Here is a 21834-nt window from a genome sequence, read left to right as displayed (position 1 = left end):
TAATTGGAGAAATACAAGACAAATTATTCGTCAGCTTTTCGGATGAATTTTTGAACTTTTCGCTGAATACCTTGCACATATCTCATATCTTGCACAGCAGTACTGTCAACCTTATCTGCCATCGTTTTACCTTTTTCCACCGAAATGGTCACGTGCTCACGGCCTACATGCAAAGATGGAGCCAACGCAACGTTGGTTACATATCAAATCAGTCACCCTGTAACGGAGGTAACTTGGTAGAAGATCTCAGAAGCTCAAAAATGTATTCATCGAGACATTCATAACTTTAAAAAGAATTCAAGAACTTCAAAAAAAATAGCATTTCTGGGATTCATCCAAGACTTAAAAATGTTGATCGCTGTTTACAACCTCTGGAATAGCATCGACTACTTCGGTACATGTGCACTATCGAAACCTAATTAGAGGAGGTAAGGTACGATTTCTGGAACTGCCTTGCCTAGAATGGTAAGCAACAACAAAGCATTCACCTCAGCAGTATACTGGTGGAGACGAACCAGCCTCAGGCTGAAAGCCTCCTTAATAAAGATAAATCAATCAATCAATCAGCAGTATACTTTGTTTCCAACGCACAAGCTACATTAGCCGGAAGTCTGTCGAGCTTCTCAGCGACACCAATCGCAGCTATTAGCTCACCACCTGGTCCACTAAATTTTCAATTTTTGTATCGATTATGTCGCTCTTCCTCTATTTCCGCTTGCAGTTCATGTGATTCCAGAGCTTCGTCCAAATATTCTACTTCCCCGGTGTCATCCATGTTCTGGTTTCCAGATTGTTTCTCGGATTGGGTGTCAAATTCGTTAACTGAATCGAGAGGCGGCGTGGAGGCTAGATAATTACTTGTAGTCCTGTAAACCCAATTATAGTTATACTTACTTGATACTTGATGGGCTACGAATCGCCAGGTTGATTCAACGCCGAACGAAGTACTCTTCTCCATTGGACTCGGTCCTGAGCCAATCGCTTCCAGTCGCCATGAACGTTTAGCGACCTGATGTCCTCCTCAACTGCAAATAGCCAACGTGTCCGAGGTCTACCCCGGAGTCGACGACCTCTACCGGGTTCTCTGCTGAATATAATATTTGCTTGTCGTTCTTCCGGCATCCGCACTACATGCCCAGCCCACCGTAGTCTGCCGTGTTTTATAAGCTTCACTATATCCGTACCGTTATACACTTGGTACAACTCGTGATTCATGCGACGCCGCCAGATGCCATTCTCCTGTTTACCGCCGAGTATTGTTCGCAGCACCTTACGCTCGAAGACACCAAATGCTCTCCGGTCAGACTCTTTTAACGTCCACGATTCGTGGCCGTAGAGGGCTACCGGAAGTATCAGCGTCTTATACAGAGCGAATTTCGTTTTCGTTTGCAGGCTACGGGACTTCAGCTGGCTACGTAATCCGTAAAAGGCCCTGTTTGCAGCTGCAATACGTCTCTTCACCTCGCGGGTAACATCATTATCGCATGTCACTAGTGTTCCAAGATACACAAATTCTTCCACTACCTCAAATTGTTCACCATCTAACAACACTACACTACCAACACCACTATTGCTCCCACGCTGTCTACCGGCTACCATGTACTTCGTTTTGGTAGAACTTATCGTGAGCCCAATCCTCGCCGTCTCCCTCTTAAAAGGCACAAACGCCTCTTCCACTGCTCTACGGTCAATTCCGATGATATCGATGTCGTCCGCAAAGGCAAGGAGCATGTACGATCGTGTGATGATGGTACCGTTCCTCTGCACACCAGCTCTCCTAATCGCTCCTTCAAGAGCAATGTTGAACAGTAAGTTTGAAAGTGCATCACCCTGCTTCAATCCATCTAAGGTCACGAACGAGGTCGAAATCTCATCTGCAACCCTTACACTTGATTTCGATCCATCTAGCGTTGCGCGAATCAGTCTAATTAGTTTCGCCGGAAAACCATGTTCTAGCATAATCTGCCAAAGCTCATTTCTCTTCACTGAATCGTATGCTGCTTTGAAATCAATAAACAGATGGTGAGTCTGCAAGTTGTACTCCCGGAATTTATCAAGGATTTGACGCAGGGTAAACATTTGATCCGTCGTTGATCGGCCCTCACGAAAACCAGCCTGGTATTCACCGACGAAGGACTCCTCAAGCGGTCTCAATCTGTTAAACAGAACGCGTGACAGTATTTTGTACGCCGAATTCAGAAGAGTTATTCCTAGCAGGCAGTTCTTCGTCCTCCCATATCTTCGTTAGAATACGGTGGATTGCTTGATGCAGCTGCTCACTTCCGTGTTTGAAAAGTTCGGCCGGGAGCTCGTCCTTCCCAGCAGCCTTATTGTTTTTCAGCTCACGTATTGCCTTTTTAACCTCGTCTAGCGTTGGAGGCTCCACAGCTTGATCGTCGTCTGCGATGTTTACTCTGTTCCTCGATACTCCCTCACTCTCTCCATTCAACAATTTCTCAAAATGTTCTTTCCACCTGGCAGCCACCATTGTTTTATCTGTCAGCAAATTCCCCTCAAGGTCATTGCACATGGCGGGAGATGGCGCTGTTTTACTCCGCACACCATTGACAGTCGCGTAGAACCTTCGCATATCGTTCTGTTCCATACTTTCTTGCGCCTCAGCAATCACGCGTTCTTCGTATTGCCTTTTCTTTCTGCGGTGGGTTCGTTTCTCAGCTGCCCTTGCTACCTTGTACCGCTCTCTGTTCAGCCGGGTACCAGACACTAACATCCGGCTTCTGGCAACGTTCTTCTCATTCGTCAACCTCTGGCACTCCTCATCAAACCAGCCATTACGTGGTCGTCTTTGAGCTGTACCTATCACTTCTTGTGCTGTTGTGTTCACCGCTCCGTGGATTGTGTTCCACAGATTGTTGATTTCGCTAATCCGCTCATCAAGCTTCTGGCGGTACTCTGCAGCAACACCTTCTACTGACAAGCGATGGATATTGAAACGCATCGATCTCCGGTTCGTTGAATTCGTAACGGTCGATAGACGCGCCCGAATTTTGCAGACAACAAGATAATGATCTGAGTCAATGTTAGGCCCCCTAAAAGTCCTTACATCAATGACATCTGAGAAGTGCCGGCCATCCACCAACATGTGATCGATCTGGGTGCAAGTTTCGCCATTTGGGTGTCTCCAGGTGTGTTTCCGGATATTCTTGCGTGCAAAGTAGGTGCTACTGATGGCCATACGCTGTTTGAGCCGCACCTCCATGGTGAACAGACGCTCGAGAGTCGCACCTCCTCACTTTGCTATCACCACGATCCGGATCCATGTTTTTATCGTGGTGACATTGCCCAGGCTACGCTACCAGCATCTTTTGCTGGCGGTCTTTGTCATCGGCTGACCCGTGGAAGCGTGAGGTAGGAACTTGTGAGGACCAGAGCTGTTGGGACAACACTCCTTCCAGTTTGTCGACTCACCATTTGTAGTTATACTATGAGAATTTTTGTTTTGCTGATGCAATGAAAAAATTATCGTCGTTACAGTGCTCTTGAAAAATTCGGAGCTCCTCGTAAAAATACACTTGGGGAAATGTACCTCTGCATTTCCAGCTCCCGAGGCGGAAGTCTCCTGGACCTTTTTTTAGCTCCTTCATAAATCGGTCTTGGAGATTCTTCCACTGCTGCTTAGCTTTTATCTCCTGTAACAGAAAAGTATTATGTTTTAATTTAGCTTTAATTACTTAATTACAAAGCTTTAGTTATTAGACATTTCAACACCCAAAATGCTCGCAATTGATCTCCAGGCCCGAGCTTTTAGAGCAGTCTTCCGGTACACTCCGCATTTTTTGTCGTTTAAATACGGATGTTTGCGTACCAGGTCAATTAGTTTCATAACCTTCTCATCAGTAAACTCACAATTGATCATTTTAGATGGTCAAGTTTTGAACCCACCACAGCATGCTTTTGGCGCTACTGTATATGGACGATCAAATGTAAAATACTGTGGTAGACACAGCACAGTTCTGTCAAAACCTCTGCTTTTTCATTGATCCATTGCCGGAGTCACGGTCCATTTTTTAAATTACTTCCAATCGTAATGTTATAGGTAGTTCAATTCAAACTAAAGCTATTTTTGCAAATTTCGAGTTCAGGCAACTTGCCGCACAAAAGCTGCCGCCGCTTATCAGGCATAATATTTGATAACGGCACAAAAGCATTTGTAAACAAACTTTCTAAGGCCCTTTACACGCGAACCAAAGTACGCCCACGCAAACCAACTACATCATCGGATAGGGGCAACTATCACCTTTCCGAAAGTGGTATTGGTCTGCGTGGGCGTATTTAAAATGCTGAGGTTTTGACAGAACTATGCTGTGGCTACCACAGTATTTTACCTTTGATCGTCCATATACAGTAGCGCCAAAAACGTGCTGTGGTGGGTTCAAAACTTGACCATCATTGATCAATTGCAGGTATCCAACGAACGAGTTCTTTAAAGTGGTTCCGATACAATGACGTTTAATAAGGTCCGGGCCAACAGGCAGCTTGCTGGTGTTAGAAGCAAAAATATTGTAAACATTGCTGAGCACTCATGTGACGACGTCACTCTACCATAACATTCCATACTGCGAACTGAGAGATTTACGTCACTGCCAACAGCTGTTTCGTGTAAAAGATAAACATTGCAGTGAAATACGAAACCACTAAACATTTGTTTATTTCACTAACACCAATAAGCCTGTTGGCTCGGACCTTATATAAAGGACATTGGTTCCGATACAGTAATTTGTCACCGACGTTATACTTTACCGTGGATTTCGATGGTTCCGCGAATTCGTATGCCATTGGCGCATTCGGTTTAACAGCAGGGTTAGTATACGTACACTCAATTTCAACCTTTCACGAATTGACAATATGACTCAACGTTCGCGGCGTATACGTGAAAAGCATTGATGAAGGTGTTCTGTTTGTTGTAGTTGACGGAATGTTCCGGTAATTAATTAAGAATCGATTGATCTAAAACGCTGTCCAGACTGAGCAGTTATAACATGTTATAACGGTTGTCAAATAATTGCAACACAGAAACCACCATCAAGATAGCGCTATAACATGTTATAACAACTCTGTAGTCTGAACGTACTATTACGTTCAAGAGACAACGGTTTGCACTTTTCGTCAAACAAACATTTCTTAAGATCGTCTTTGACTACTACTCTTCTCTCGGACAACCCGTTCGATTGGATGTAATAGGGAGGAGATTTTAAAACTTTAACACCATTAAAAATGCGACGTAATATTCTGAATTGAACGTAGGGCTATTATCCGTAACGACCTCCTCAGCAATTCCAAAGCACGCAAAAAAGGATTCAACTTGTTCAATAAATACCTATACTATATATACTATAATCATCTACCTACTATAATTTAAGCAGTAGGTATTCACCCCTATTCTGTATTTCGTTTCGAACGAAATTCTCATACAAAAAAATATTTTTTTGTATGAGAATTTCGTTCGAAACGAAATACAGAATAGGGGTGATTGCCTTCAAAATTGTTTTGTCTTGAAATACAATGAAACTAATTAGCTGAACGACTATTTATGTCCGGTACTGTTCATAATCCAATTGGCTTGAAATCGATGAATAAATTATGTGTCGCATTTCTGCATAACTTGCGGAATCGCGAAAATCTGGTCAGTGATAGCGCGGGAGCACACGAACTCTTTTGCAATCGGTGAAAGACGGCAGAATAATAGAAAATATCTAATTCTGATAATCTTTCGGGTTGTAAATTTTCTCATCATTCCTAGACAGAGTATTCTGTTTGTTACACGATATACAAATTCTTGCAATAAATGGCATGGGAAACACTTCAGTAATTGCTATGGAAGTGGCTCAATGACCACTAAACAAGAGCATGTGCATGCCCATTTGTCAAAGTCAAGAGTAAAAAGATGTATGGTAATTATTTGTTATTTAAAACGAATCAGTTGATTTTACTTCATTTATTTCTATCAAGCAAATCTTTCGATTGGTGATTTTTGTCAAGACCACACAAAAGTCATCGAATATCATCGCAGCACTGACAAACAGTTGAAATATCTTTGACTTGACTCTTGACAGATCTGTCAAGTGCTACCTACATTTCATTACAGACGAATACATCCACACATCCGACGATTTATATTTACAGCCATAATGAGCATATCTTTTGATATTTGTGCGGAATCATTTGAATGAATGAATGTGAATATGCCTAATATAAATGTTATGGTTAATTTGCTTAACGCCGTGTTCGGGGTATCATCCAAATCATTTGTGGCATAGTTCAATCATTTGAGTTACCGTTCGTTTATGGTAATTTTGTATTAGGGATTCCATTCAAAATTGTTGATGCAGTTGAATTTTTTGATTTAACTATATTATCATTCGAAAATTTTGTTTTAATCGTCACATATTCGTGCCACACTAGTTTCGACTTATTTTGTAATTTTTTAATTTTGAACTTTAATTAATCAATGAGACATATTTTTTTATTAAATTCATATAGAAAATGAACATTTATATCGCCGAACTTATTGGTGTTATAAAAAGCACCAATCTATTAGTACGTTCAGACTACAGATAATTGCAACACAGAAACCACCATCAAGATAGTGCTATAACTCTGTAGTTTGAACAAAGCATATAATATCACGTTCAGACTACATTGTTGTAGCATGTTATAATAATTATCAACAAGAAAAATGTCATCAAGCTATTTGCCTTGTAAAATCAGCCTTGATAGCGGCCATTTGTGGATTCTATCAACTTTGTCCTCTATAGTCTATCAGTATAACTGAATCCAAAGTGGTGCTAAAATTCGTGCAAGTAAACGCCATACAGACGACAGATCAAATGGTAGCTATGCACACTAGGGTGGTTCAAAATATTGATTTTGCTCCATCTCACTCAGTCGATTCCGTTCCAATTTGAAATTTCATCAGCTACAGCTTTGCTCAAGGACACCTATGATAATTAGTTATTATTCGAATAAGGATTTCTGAGATTCTGATTCATCAACTGCATTTTGCATTTTGCACTGTGACATAGCAGTCTGGATTGTGTGCCCTGTTGTTTTCGCCAAGTTCAGTATCCGTTCGATTTTAGAAACATGACCTTAATATCTTTACTTTCTTGTGCTCTGCAGTTTAAAATCTTTATCTCTGTTTAATTTGTTTTTTAAGATTGACAGTGGAATTGTCAATCATCATCTGATAATATATTTTGCATTTATTAAAATGATATTTTGAATCACCCTAATGCATACACTGACGCACTGACTGTCACGTGAATTGCGATGGTGGAGAAGATCTAGTAGAGGCTAGTTGAAGGTTTTTCTCGCCTGTCCGTGGTCGCCTGTCGCTGAAATCCGAGTAGAACTCCGCGAGTGCGTCGTCACAAGATCCCTGTGGATTGATCGGGAATCGGAGTCTGGAACACCGGTGTGAGTGCACTAGAAAGAAAATCCCGCTGGAATCGAGAGTAAGGTGCGTTAGATATAGCAGCAAAGCGAGTGAGACGAGGTGCAGTAAGCGATAGAACTATATCTCTAGATTATAGAGAAAGCTGTAGTGGCTGGTATATATTTTCTAGACTTTCCTAGGGCTTAACCTTCCAAAGTCCATTGTAGAATTGAAGATTCGCGCTCATGTGATCAATTTCGAGTGTAATTTTGTTCCGAAAAACTATCGATGGTGTCATTTTATAGCACTGAAATGTTGCGTTCCCAGAGATAACAAAAAGCAGAGTCAGATGAAAAATCAATAATCACGGGGTCAACCTTCAGTTAATGGTTTTCAATGTTTTTGCCAATCGTGGCCAAAGACAATTGTTTCGAAACAAGAAGAGCATGATCGATGGTCAAATTTCTGGACTTTAGTAATTTTGAAGCAGGAAAAATATGTCATGTGACTTATCAGTCAAAACAGCTGACCATTTTTCGCTCACTCGCGGACAGACTGTCTCTTTTGCTCTACAGCAATCAAACGAAGAGACGGTGCTTATTACTCTGGTTGCATAAGTTAGGGGAGACGATGTGAATCAAAACATTGCATGGGACCAAGTATGATGATTGTTGTTATCCTTTATTGATTTCCAATAGAAAAACAATCAAATGGTTCGGTAGCTCAATAGAGGCAGTAACGTCAAACTTGCCGATGCCGATAGCAGCCGAAGGAATTCAGTTGTAATGGATTCTCGTAACTACGTTTGCAAATTCACCCAAGATTAAATATTAATTCGCTTTGCTTCTCGAGCGTTGTTTCCTGACGTCTTTCGGTTGGCTATAAGAAAGTTTGTTGTTTGTCTTGGAAAACTATGTTTGTTATAGTCTAGTGTCAAGTCATTTTTAAACGTCCCTGTCTGTGCGCTCACGAGCCTTCTAATAAGAATAGAGTACTATTTGTTGCCTGTCTACCTGTTTGATCTGGTCTCGGTTTGAAATTGATTTGAAACATGCTTGAATGGAGAAAAAAATAGTGTTATGCGCTGTCCAGACTGTTATAACGGTTGTCAAATAATTGCATCACAAAAAACACCATCATAGCGTTATAACTGTATAGTCTGAACGTACTATTAGCGTTATATTCTTCACTGGCTAAACAAGCACATTCCTACATACTTATTAGTGGTCATAGATCAGTTAGACATTGTAAGTTTCCGAGCCAAAAAATTTGTGACGATTTTGTTGTAAAAGCTCAATTCTACTTACATGATAGTCACAAACCTATTTAGCTTCAAAAATATAATAGATTTGTTATTTTTTATGGACTAACATTGAGAAAACTTAAAAGCAAAAGAAAGGGTTCGCTATCATGTGCTGGGTTCGAGTATTTTTCGCGTCATTCCCACATGTTTGCTAATACCTAGGTCATGCAACAATTATGTAAGCATACTATTAAAATTGTTCGACCCCCGTCCTCTCCATATAAAATTTAAAAAGGTTAAAGAAAATCCCCCGTCCTTGCACCTTTAGTAAAACATTGAATCGATTATATTATGCACAATTTTTGTTTAACGTATAGTGTTCATCGATTCCCTTCATATCCTTTTTATTCAATTAATAACTCGACGACAAAAAAGTTTCCTGTTCCGTTTTCCTAGATTATAGCTTTTTCCATTGAACTGTGTGTCGTAAATATCCAGAAGTCTAATTTAAAAAAAAGTAAAGAGAAAATCGATGAATTATTTGATTTGTTAACATGCGTTAGTACAATTATTTCTGATACCCCTCTTAAGCTAGTAGACAGTAGTAAGCATCTTCCCGACAATGTTCACGCAATTAAAATACTTACCTTTTCGGGTACAAACTTTAGATGTTTGCAGAATTTGTGTAGCGTAAATGTGCCAGCACTAGTGTTCCAGTGTTTTGCCTATGGCCTAAGTAGCTCAAGTTTGCATTAAATTTTATTTACGTAGATTTATGGCAAAATATACGTTCTAACGTTGTGTTGAAATAAATTGTGTAAAGAAGGAAAAAAATATGGAAACCACACTTACCCTAGTCGGATTATAAAAGTAAACTAAAACATGTTGTATTTTAACTAACGTTTAATATCATGGAGCATTCTTGCTTTGCATATTGATTACATGCATACCTCGATATAACGTAATTGCCACTTTTAATTTCCATCGTTGATTTATTTTAAATATTTACAATCAATGTTACCAACAGATTGGCGATTGTCTCATCTGTTCGATGCAGTGGCGTCGAGTCCACATGTGCAACCTGTGCACGACACAGGTGCAAACAATTAAAAAAAATGCGTTTAGATTTTTATAGATTTTATGGTCACATTAAAGATGTACTTCTTTACTCCAGACCACAAAAAGGGTTAAATTCAGTTGGGATGGTCTGCCTAATCCCTAGTGCACCTAAAAGCGAGCTCTTTTGGGTGGCGGGTGGCAAGTTTGTGAATGGCCAAAGGCCTGATGTAAGCCAAGTAGACCTTCAACCACCTCTTGAAACATACCACAAATTTTCCACAATACATGGCGGTTTGCACCACTGGTTGTAATTCAAGCTTTCAGCAGTCACGCGTCAAACGGGAGCAACACGGAAACAGCAGTCTGGTACGCTTTAAGTGGACCCTACACGATTGCTTATATTGACAATAATCGTGACGATACATTCTATATTGACGTCAATATATTGAGATTGACAATATTTCTGAATTCACATAATCAATATTATTGTCAATAATTCCCCTTCGCTTCAATATATTGATGCGTGTGGGGTTTGCTGTAGAGTTATCATACTTGCAGACCGGTTTGAATGTGTGAGTTTGAATTAGAAGAACATTTGTGATGCATGGGTGCCCACAGTGTGCGTTTCTCGCTGTGCACTCGGATATCTGATTGCATACAAAGAGAGTAATGGAGAAAGAGAGCGCAAAAGCCGGCTCTCACTCTCTTGTAAGTTGTGAATCTCTCAATTACCGATAGTTGCGCCGGTGCGCCTGTCAAAACTTATGAGCTTCCCCTGGTTCATTCTGATAGTGATGTTCTGATGAATAAAAAGTTGATTAATTCAAGTTCGCTACCCAGGGGACTATGAATTTTGTTTTGTATCAAAAAATGTTTTGGGAAGTGTTTGACGGATATTCTTTATTAAACTTCAGTCGAAAGAGTTAGCCTTTTGATAAAAACGAGAATTCAAGCTGAACATTGTATTAGGTCCTAAGTAAGATTGACAGATTCTCTTCGTCGACATTCTATTTGTATCTCCACGGATATGTAAATACATTCCCAAGTATTTCAGCACACAGATCGATAAAATAAGCTTTTATCTAGCATCTAAAACGACAAACACAACAAGATATGGTTATGTGCTCAAGTTATTAACGAAATAGAAAGTCGACGAAGAGAATCGATCAATATTACTTAGAACCTAATGCAATGTTCAGCTGGAATTAGCTAAGTTTTGCAATTCCTGCTACTTCGGTTAGTGTGAAAAGGGCCATACAAGTTTTGTTTATACAAGATGATAGGATCTTCAAATGTTACGTTAGGTAGTGATTAATATAGCGATGGAGAATATGTCCCTCGAATTCATGGAGCATTGAAAAATAAAACAAAAAGTAACATATGGTGGGTAAACTATAACGAACAAAGCTTGGTGCACAGGTGAACAAATGAGGCACGCGACGCCTCCGGTTCGATGGTGTCATTACTTTGCGTACTACTAAGCACAACACGCCTTTCCCTCTATTTTTGAGTATATTTTTTTTCACAAAACAGAAGGTTTTTGTGCAGATGACTACTGAATTTGTTTACCTTTCCGTACGTAAGACTAGCTAAAGAGAAATAAATTGTTGAAATATTTTTTTAAATCTAACACTGCTTCTTGACCCCAAACTCGGCCTACGGATTCTCAATTAGGTCTAATGCATATCAGGAAATCATGACTTTTATAAAAACAAAACGAATAAAAAATGAGACCTACTGCGTCATTTGGGCTACTGAGATTTGACAAATCGTATGCACCGATGAATGGTAACAATTACATACTCGACTTGATACTCGATTACACTAAAAGGATTCCCACATTAGATCCTTTTGCGTTGCGTTAACGTAAATTTTGACAGTTAGACAATACATTTAGCTGTCACTTTGCTGCAACGCGTTAGATCCGGATCCTTAATAGTGACTTTTTGATCAAAGTTAATAATTTCAGATACAATTGTAATGTATTTTGAGCTTGTGTTCAAATTTTAGCTAAATTAACCCTTATTTACCTTACCAATCAGGCTAAGGGCTTGTTGTCCTATGCTATCCGAATAAGTCGTCTCCGCTCTACTCGGTCCATGGCCACACGTCGCCAGCCTCATAGTTTGCGAAGGGTCCGAAGGGCGCCTCTTTTTCTTGTTCCTGTTGGGTCGCTTTCGAGAACCATTTTCACTGCGTCGTCGTCCTGCATTCTGACGACGTGCCGTCCACCAAATTTTGCTCAATTAACCCGTTACATGTTAAAACTATAAAAACCCACACTATGTATAACGTATGGAACGAAGGTAAACCCGATTTTCGCTAGTGGGTTTTTCCAGTTTTCAGCTGTGACGACAATAGTTTCGATCATTTGTCCTCAGTCAGTGAGTATCATCCAGACAACCAGAAGTCGTATCAATGTACAGATATAATCGTAAAGTACTACATATTCATCTCAAATTGCTACCAACTTTTGTGGGTATAAGCTGTATTTTTTGCATTATATTCGATTTGTTTGAAGGTATATATGCTTACATATAATAAAAAAAAGCTTTGACATACATGCATTCTGTTAGAGATGAACTAGCCTAAGGCTAAAAATCTCTTTAATAAAGCCTAAAAAAAACATGCATTCTGATTGCCTGTTGACTTCTAGAGTTTTCACAATCCGTAAGCGTGGCTCCTGTTAACATTTATAAGAAATAATATCATACTTATTAACATTAGTCACCTTGGTAAACTCTGGTTTTCAAAGAGAAAAGCTGCTATTCCATTTTCATCTCCGACTCCACTCAATGCTAATTTTAAATCTCATTTCTAGGTAACTGTTTCTGAAAACAGCCACAGCCCGCCGCACGATATTTTGAAACAGTTTCGCCGTACAACCACCAACCGAAAATGTCCGAGTACTGGCTTATATCCGCACCGGGTGACAAGACCTGTCAGCAAACCTGGGAAACGATGAACAATCTAACCAACAAGCAGAACAACCTCTGCGAGAACTTCAAGTTCCACATTCCGGATTTGAAGGTATGGCGGCTGATCGTTAAGAACATCCAATGTATTGCAATGTCTCATACTGGTTATTTCCTCTAACGCTTTAGGTTGGTACACTGGACCAGCTGGTCGGTTTGTCCGACGACTTGGGCAAACTCGATGCCTACGTAGAGCAGTCGACACGCAAAATTGCCGCCTACCTAGGGGACGTTCTCGAAGATCAGCGGGATAAACTATATGAAAATCTACAGGCAAACAACAGTAAGTATGCGTCAATGATTGGCTTTCTATTCGATGTTTGAAATCATATCTTATTGCCATCATGCGTTTTCTGACGGAAAGATTGAAAGTTGAGAGCTGACAGAACGATCATCCTTCTAGTCTAGCGAATAGGAGAGGAATTTCGATCGCACCAAACTTTCATAACTGCTGCATTCCTTGTTTCATTATTTTTTGAACTGATTATTTGCTTTTTATAAAATTCATTCAATGGTTCTTTACAACAATTGGTATAAGATGATACTGCTGTTAAGTTTGAACTTGCTAAATAATCTTCTTTTCTTTTAATTTGAAAATACTTGTTCATTTTGAATTTAGTTTATTTGCAAAAGCATGACGAAGTCTAAAAGGAATCTGATTTCTGATTTTAATTATTGCATGAATCCTGAATATTTTGCACTTTTTTCCAACCTTGAACATTTCCCAAGTTCTGTACGACATATTTTCATCTTGCGTAAGCTCCACACAGTTCCATCAGATTGCTTAGGCATAGCATTAAGCTGATGAGTGCATTACAAGCAAATCATATATAACCCCAATCACGAAACAAACACAAAGGTCCCGGTCCTCCCGACGAATCTCCTCCGAATGATCCCGGAGAGATCTGTTCTACCACATCGTCGTCCTCACACCAGCAAGCGATGCTACAACGGCGGTCATGTACGGACGCCTGCAGCCATGGTACCAACTCATCCTGCTCTTATTGTTCCCAACATACCAATTTGTCGGTGTCCGGTTCAGATCGAGATACCGATTCGTCTGCATTTGTATGCGTCACATCGGGCTCGACGCTTGATTCTCCGGTGATCGTTGAAGTCACTGGCTTAGACTGCCCACCACAGCAACAGCATCAACAGTCAGTGTCGTCAAACGGTCCGTCGTTTTTTGGTCTTAGGCAACGCAGTCACAGTAGCAATTGCCATACGCTTTCGTCGGACCCAGAACCGGAACACGATCGCGATCACGATCACGATCACGAAAGCAGCTTCGAATGGTGGTTTCATAGGCGCAAAAGCTCGCACAAATCCAGGTACTGCCATTGAAGCGAATTGCGAATCACACACCTCTTTGTCGTTCTGTTTCTATTTTGCATATCTCGTTGTGAATTCTTCTCCACTGGCTTAAAATAAGGAAATTATAAATGTGTAAATTGTTTGTGTATATTTCCTGGAGGGCTTACAGTCTTTCGATGTGCCTGGTGCATTCGTAAGCACCATGTGTGTTTTAGCTGTTCGTTGCCATTGTTGCAATTCATCACATGTAATGTACATGAAATTTCATCACGACCAAAATTATACTTATAAACCTAGCGTTCAGAATCATAACTAATTACTTTCGATACCTTGACTAAGTAATTTTAATTAAACACTAGCTGGTTACCTCTGGCTTTGCTCTGGAAAATTTAGTGCATTAATATACTCACTCACTTACTTCTCACCCTACCACTGCTCACATCCTGGCTTATCATTTACTTACCCACACACCCATAGTCTCATTCTTACTTTCCCTTCACCATTCTAAGCATTTTGTGAATTAGATTGATTAGGTCGCACTAGTAAGCCTTATGATTCCGAACGCTAGAAATAATTATGTTCTAGTAGACTTATTATTCTCGACTTTGTCACACTTCTTGTTTTCAAAGATTAATTTACTTTTAATTCATTTATCACCAAAAACAATGACACCATGTACAAATACCTATACTAAGTAGAATAACGGTTATTAACTATGGAGCGAATTTGTTTCTTCTTTAAGGGTAAATAATATCTTTAGGAATGCCCCGGAGGTAATTCTGTAAAGACTACCATGGACCTTGTGACGAAAACTTCAGGTGAATTCAATCAAGAATTCCAAGTGAGTTATTTGTAGAATTGCATGACAATTCTGAGAAGATTTCCATAGGGATTGTAAAGAGAAGTTCGGGAGCACTCCACGAAAAAAATTACTGGATTATTTCAAAGGAACTCTAAACAGATTTGAAAGTAAATTCTGAGGATAATTTCATAGAAATAATTAAAATTCTAAGGGAAATTTTGACCACAATTTCAAGAAAATTATGTCATGAACTCCAATGGAATGCTGACATGCATTTCCAGAGAAGAAGCATTTGAATCTTAAGATAAACCCAATTAGAATATCAGTTGTCAGTATTGCAGAATTTCATGGATAATTTCGACTGAATTAATATGAATAGTACATTAGAAATTTTGAGGAAAATGTCATCAAATTTTCAGAGGATATTTCATTTTCATTTTCATTTTGCAGCGTTTGGTGGGGCAATGGGAGCGCAAGTCAATTCAAAGCCGAGGATAAAGGAAGGGTAATGGCTGAATAGTCTATGCGGACCACTTGAACGCCATGGGAAAAGGAAGGGATTGAAGAGGTCGGTTATTGGGGGGTTTTGAGGAAATGACACATAGTACTAGATTTGTGTTGCAAAATGTAAAGAAACCGAAAATCCAGCTCCCACTGATTCATCCTTTCACATATATACCAAATTGATATTTTAAAGCAACCATCATAATAAACAGGCAATATATGAAAAGGCTAGTTGCCTCCCTAAGCGGACCCCCCGCATCCTAACTCTTTTGTTAATCTACTTAATGTTATCAGGCTGTCTAAATTTTCTTATTTAAGTTCGTTTGATGATTATGATATCTCATTAGTCTAATTTAATAAATAATTGAAATCTCTAATTCTCGTGTTTCAAGTAATTTTGACTTTGATCTATATTTATTATATCTTAGATCGACCCAGGTGACACCTTCAAGTGACTAAAATGCTTCACTTTGAATATAATTTCCTAGCTGATTTTTAAATTATATAGGGTATATGCTCCAACTACACTAACGTTTCCACTATGCCACCCCACAAAATTACGTATGAATATGTCACAATAGAAGCACCCCACAGTGGAAATCCCGAGCCATAGTTCAAACACCTATCCCAAACCAAAACGAAGCATATATAAGATTAGTTACAATACCATGGTGGTGTTTAATATTGTTCCCTGAGTAATGCTTCAATGAAAACAACAATGAAAGCTTGTCATGCAAATAGAAGGAGCACCGTTGGGCACTTTCTGAAATATTTCAATAGTATAATTCCCTTGCAAACCCAAATAAATCTATCTGCGTAAAAATAAATAAAATAAGAGTGATTTGCGGCAAAACCCGCCAGTATCGCACCCAACGTCAGTGCCTATACGTAAGCGTACTACAACGCGGCTTTCAAATAAAGGAGTAACAAGTGTGATACTATCACTTCATGCTAGAACTTTGGTTCTCTTATGCAATGGTTCATCAGAGAGGGGAAGCTCAGTAATCCTCATCGCATGCTCATGACGCTATTTTGTCACGGCATGAGCCAACGATGCCGGACCTAAACCAACCGTCTCCAACGCTCCTTTATGAAGCATAAGATTAGGCCCGCCCACCAACGTCCAGGTTAAAAACTAGCCAAGGGGAGGGAATTTTCAGAGGATATTGTAAGAAAAAATCCGAAAGAATTCTGACTCGAATTTGAATTGCAGTTCTGAGCAAAAATTCCAACATGATTGAGAGAAATTTTTCTAAGGATTGTGAGGAGAATTCCTGGTGACTTCTGATGACAATTCTAAGGAAAACTATAAAAGAATTCTGAGGAGAATTCCAATTTAATCGACTCAGGGGGTATATCCAAAGGAATTCTGAGGAGAGTTTTAAGGAAATTCAAAGGAGAATTCCAAGGAGAAACTAAAGATGACATTTTTAGAATAGATCTAAGAGTTCCAAATAATCTAATTCTGAGGATAGTGCCAAAGGAATTCTAAGAATGATTCGAAACAAACGTATGAGGAGTATTTTAAGGGAATTACCAAGAGAGTAGAGTTTCAAGGGTTTCCGAGATGAAAATTGAAAAGAAAAAAGAGTAAACAAATAGATTCCTTTGATAATTTCAAATCAAAATTCCTAGGTAATTCTGAATAAAGTTCAGAGAAAAGCTTTACAGGAATTGTCAGATGAATCTAGAGGAAAAAGCTAAAGGAATCCGGTGAAAAATTTATACTGAATTCTGAAGATAATGTCAAGGAATGTTGAGGGAATCACGAGTGAATCGATTTTTTGAAGATTCAAGGTAATTAAGAGGAGAATTCCTAGAGAATTCTAAACAAAAATCCTAGGGGACTTTCAAAGGATTTATGAAAATAATTACATGAGAATCAAATTATGAGGGGAGACGGTAGGGGCGCATCGTCCCATGCTCTGCATAGATTGGCCGCTGCCAGGGGTTATGCTGAATATATATCAGAGAATATAACGATTTCATGGGAATCACATTGTGAAGATAGCTTCAAAAGAATTATAAGGAGAATTTCATGATGATTCTTAGTATAGCTTCAAAGTAGTGCCGATTAGTATTCCAAGATAAAACCGCAGAGTGTTCCTAGAAAATTCAGTGCCGAAATCAAAAGGCAATGATTAAAAGAATTGCATGTAGCTTCTGGAATAATTCTGAGTAGAAAGTCCTAGAAAATTCTGAAGGATACACCAATCCGTCTGGCAATTTTTCAGGACAATTTTGAAGAAAACTTATGGAGAGAAATTATTACAAATTCAAAGAGAATGGTAGAACGAATTCCAAGAGTTTTCTGGAGATTATTATAAGATACGAAAATTATGCAAGGATCCCAACACCATTCTTGAGAATATTTTATAAAATATTTTTGAAGAGTTTCAAAGAATTATCAAGATAATCCAAACATTAAACAAAATCTCATAATATTGGGAATTCGTTACGTATTTTCTTAAAATACGTTTACATTTGGACAACATTATGCAACGTTAGTATGTTCCCGAAATATAGTAGAATCTCAAATTTCAAATATCAGAAAATATTATTTTTTTCAGACGGATAATCCTCTAATCAATGCAATCATTGGCATTTCAATCCATTTTTTTTTTCGTACTGTTTTATTTGACTAAGTCAAAATTGTTGATGTCCTTCTTTAATTGTATAAAGTTGTACAGTTAGCAGTGTGTTGAACTGAAATTCAAATCAATCATTAATTCATTATGTGTTATTGTTGAATTGAAAGTTGTACTCATTGTGTTTGTAAAGAGCTGTTCAAACTACCGTGGCTCAACGATTGGCAACACTAGATTCATCCTTCATGTAGGAATATCTCACCGCGCTCGAACGAGTCTCGTCCATCGTCAGTCGTTATGTGTCTTATGTTGTTTATTCATTGCGAGTTTGTTGTCAATCATAACGAGATGAACCTTTGTAAACCCTTCGAAACTCGCCTATTTCGTTGTGTACCATTAGGAGCCGCTCATCCAGTCACATATGTGGCGGTACAACTGGTGGAAGTCTGCCAATCCGGTCCTCACCGGTAAGCAGTTGTTGTGGCAGCCAAGGACGATCCAGTCCGGAAACAATGGAACAGGAAATTTATGGTACACCTGCGATCGCTACTACGACCAATACTACCACGTCTACTAGTGCATCAGTTAGGAATGGTGCGATGCCATCCCTGTATGGTCCGATTAGCCCAGGTCAGACACCTGGTTCACATTCTCTGTTTCTTCTCTGTTATGTTACACTGTATACTATATATGAATACTTTTTTCTAGAACTATTTCTTCCTCTACTACGATACACCTCTGCACTCACCGTTCCGATTTGGTTCCTACCTTGAGTTACACCATTTTTGTCTCACCCACCAGCTCTAAACTCTCTATATGCACATTCTTGCTTTCAGGACTCTTCTGCAAATATATGCAAACATGATTTCCCAAACTCAACTCCCTTATCCTCTGTAGTTTCCATCACAAACTGTAGTACTGATCCGATAGATGTGTCCATTGAGTTGCACGCGAATCCATATTCCTGTTCTCTTATTGATCGATTTGTATTTTGTTTCGTCTTCAGTTGATCAGCTTTGGTTATGTTTCCGTTTTCTTTCGTTGAAAGCAGTTGAAAGTTGGCAGCAAGTGATCAGTTTATATTTTTAGCAAAAGTGAGTCAAAGCTGAGACAGTCCCTACGCTTTAAAAATGTGTGCCGAAATTGTTTCTTCATAAAATCGTCTTTTCCTTGAATATATTTGACCAGTTTTCCAGCAGCTTGATTATAATCATGATGAATTTATGTTTTTGCCTTCCACTAGATGACCTGACCACCTACATCACCCGTTTCCAGTGGGATCTGGCCAAGTACCCAACCAAGCAATCACTACGGAACATTGCCGACATCATCTCGAAACAGGTTGGCCAGATTGATGCGGATCTGAAAACCAAATCCGCTGCCTACAACAACCTGAAGGGCAACCTGCAGAATCTGGAGAAGAAGCAAACGTAAGCGATAGTGATGGATGTGTGTAAATTTTTGAATCCAATAATCATTTCATTGCAGAGGAAGCTTGCTGACTCGTAATTTGGCGGATCTTGTCAAGCGTGAGCACTTCATCCTAGACTCAGAATACTTGACCACTTTGCTAGTGATCGTGCCCAAGTAAATTTCCGTGACATTTTTATTTCACAATGGTATGGTAAAATTCAAACTTTCACAGACAAATGGTCAACGACTGGAACACCAACTACGAGAAAATCACCGACATGATCGTGCCTCGTTCGTCGCAGATAATCACGCAGGACAATGACTACGCGCTGTGTACGGTTACGCTATTCAAGAAGGTCGTGGACGAGTTCAAACTGCACGCCCGTGAGCGTAAGTTCGTGGTCCGTGAGTTCACTTACAACGAGGAGGAGCTGGCGGCCGGCAAGAACGAAATTACCAAACTGGTGACGGACAAGAAAAAACAATTTGTAAGTGCATTGTGGTCGATTTAGAGAAAAAGCTTGGTTAATATTGGCGTTTCATTCTGGGTTTCGAATAGGGTCCCCTGGTCAGATGGCTGAAGGTCAACTTTAGTGAATGCTTCTGTGCATGGGTCCACGTAAAAGCCCTCCGTGTGTTCGTAGAATCGGTGCTAAGGTATTTGACTGGTTTATGCAATTCTTTGCCGATAAATTACATTCTAGTTATTTTGATTGCTGTCCTGTAGATACGGTTTGCCAGTCAATTTCCAAGCCATCCTAATTCACCCCAACAAGAAAAACACCAAACGTCTGCGGGACGTTCTGATGCAGCTGTATGGTCACCTGGATGGATCGGCGGCGTCCTCCGGTGGAAATGCTGATGTAAGTACTATAAACATACTACCATAATTATTAATTTGTCCTTAGTGTGACAGAATATAAATATTGCTGAAATTCATCATGTGAGTTGTCCGGGAAATTGCTTGATGATATCGCTAAAATATTCTTGCAGTCGAAAAGCTTAGGGGAAATGGGGGGCAGTTTGGTGATCCACAACTTGCCTAGTTTCTCCAAACTCTAGGATATGAAATTGATCTGATGTTTCCCTTTCATTTCAGAATGTTGACATTCCCGGCCTTGGTTTCGGACAATCGGAATATTTTCCGTACGTGTACTACAAGCTGAACATTGACATGGTCGATAACAAGGTCTAAGTTGCATCCACGTAGCGTACACATCCCGGTCCATCCCAACTACGACAAGTCTAGTGGCGTGTGTGAAAAAGAGAAAGAGATACAAATGGAAAACAACAACAGCATGTCTGTCGTCGTCAGCTGCATTGTTCATCAATCATCTTCGCCCGTCCCGTGTTCCCCTGTTCCCAAAATTTCAACGTTCAGCTGAGCTATGCATGCACGGATATAAGAAACCCTGGTGGTGCCCCGGAAGATATCCCAACGGAACAAAATTATGTAAAAACAAACCGCAAATCAAAATTCCCAACTATTGACTACTTTCTGTCATTCTGTTTAACTGTTGATTATTTTACCTATTATTGATTGTAATTTAAGTAGATTATTACAAGCATAGGATAACTAAAATTTTGTTAAGGATGATTACTGATAATTATTGATTTTTTTTTGTGTAAGAAGAAAGCGAGAATCGAGCGAGAAAAGTTGTTTTTAAAAACAGGATCTATTTTTACCGTTCCAGAAAATACATTATACTTACCGAAAAAAAAATAAACCTAACAATAGCAAAGCACAACTCTGTGAGGGAAAAATAAAAGATCAAAATACTAGATTTTACTAGACACAGAAAAAAATGGATGGATTTTGTTGCGTTCCTTGTTGGTCGGTTAACTTACAGCGCAAATTTCGTGGTCCTCAGAGAGAAAGTCACCCGTCTTTAGCATTAGTCATGAGGATGGCTTGTCCAAGCCAAGTATTATCGCCATGCATCGTCAGTCGTCAGCAAAGGTTGAAATAAAGCGTTGAAAAACTTTTCGTTGTACATATGGTTCGGATAACGTACTTTTTTTTTGTTCGTGGAAAATGATGAAACTATCTATTGTTATTGACACTTGAGAGAATACACTACAGAGTATAACTAAAAATAAACGGATTAATCTTAAACAGTGTTGAACAATAAACTACCGAAAAACAAAGTCTAGAAAACGGCGTATGTGTGTATATTTAAATCAAATATATATTATCAAATGGATTGAGAAAGTGTAACTCTGCTGCAGAATCAGTTAATGCAAATTATTTGTGTAAATAAAATTTGAAACCATTCCAAAAGCGGTTGTCGAGAGGTATCATTACTTGATTTTGCTGTTCCCTGTGTTGAAATAAATATTCAAATAATCAGAATGTAGGGCTAATGCCCTCAATGTCTGCCTAAGGGGCCCTAATATTGGCCCATTCAAAATTTTCGATGTAAAGCATTTTTTGGCAATAGGGGAAATGGCTCTAAGGAGGTTATTCCGAGAGTCAAAGTGACTTTTTTCACTAGTGAAGTGAGAAAAGTCACGTCGTGGTGACGTGACGTTTCATTTGA

At 39.3% G+C, this 21834-nt stretch overlaps 1 protein-coding gene and 1 pseudogene across 2 annotated transcripts; both read left to right on the top strand.

The window, feature by feature from the left end:
• Window positions 1-7267: 7267 nt before the first annotated feature.
• LOC135698722 (V-type proton ATPase subunit C-like) lies at window positions 7268-21575 on the top strand. 2 transcript variants are annotated; one of them, XM_065218807.1, is made up of 9 exons: window positions 7268-7437; window positions 12520-12728; window positions 12803-12956; window positions 19125-19311; window positions 19370-19468; window positions 19527-19782; window positions 19854-19951; window positions 20022-20157; window positions 20394-21575. In XM_065218807.1, exons 2-9 carry the CDS (start codon window positions 12597-12599, stop codon window positions 20487-20489), a joined length of 1158 nt encoding a protein of 385 aa, XP_065074879.1. In that variant the 5' UTR covers window positions 7268-7437; window positions 12520-12596; the 3' UTR covers window positions 20490-21575. The 2 variants fall into 2 exon arrangements, with proteins under 2 accessions (XP_065074879.1, XP_065074878.1); XM_065218806.1 differs by having other exon boundaries at window positions 7268-7480.
• On the top strand, window positions 13244-19118 carry LOC135698723 (uncharacterized; annotated as a pseudogene).
• Window positions 21576-21834: the final 259 nt, after the last annotated feature.

The sequence above is a fragment of the Ochlerotatus camptorhynchus genome, unplaced genomic scaffold (assembly GCF_037179485.1).
Source record: "Ochlerotatus camptorhynchus isolate MF236.1 unplaced genomic scaffold, CSIRO-AGI_Acam_v1.1 ptg000094l, whole genome shotgun sequence".
Classification (NCBI taxonomy): domain Eukaryota; kingdom Metazoa; phylum Arthropoda; class Insecta; order Diptera; family Culicidae; genus Ochlerotatus; species Ochlerotatus camptorhynchus.
The sequence above is the reverse complement of the archived record's forward strand: the minus strand, read 5'-3'. Positions and strand labels throughout refer to the sequence as shown.

Excerpts from the sequence above, each read along its gene's own strand:
- LOC135698722 (XM_065218807.1), top strand. The coding sequence starts at position 12,597 with ATGTCCGAGTACTGGCTTATATCCGCACCGGGTGACAAGACCTGTCAG. Across the intron at positions 19,783-19,853 it reads CGGACAAGAAAAAACAATTT|GGTCCCCTGGTCAGATGGCT; the intron begins GTAAGTGCATTG and ends GGTTTCGAATAG. Across the intron at positions 20,158-20,393 it reads CCTCCGGTGGAAATGCTGAT|AATGTTGACATTCCCGGCCT; the intron begins GTAAGTACTATA and ends CTTTCATTTCAG.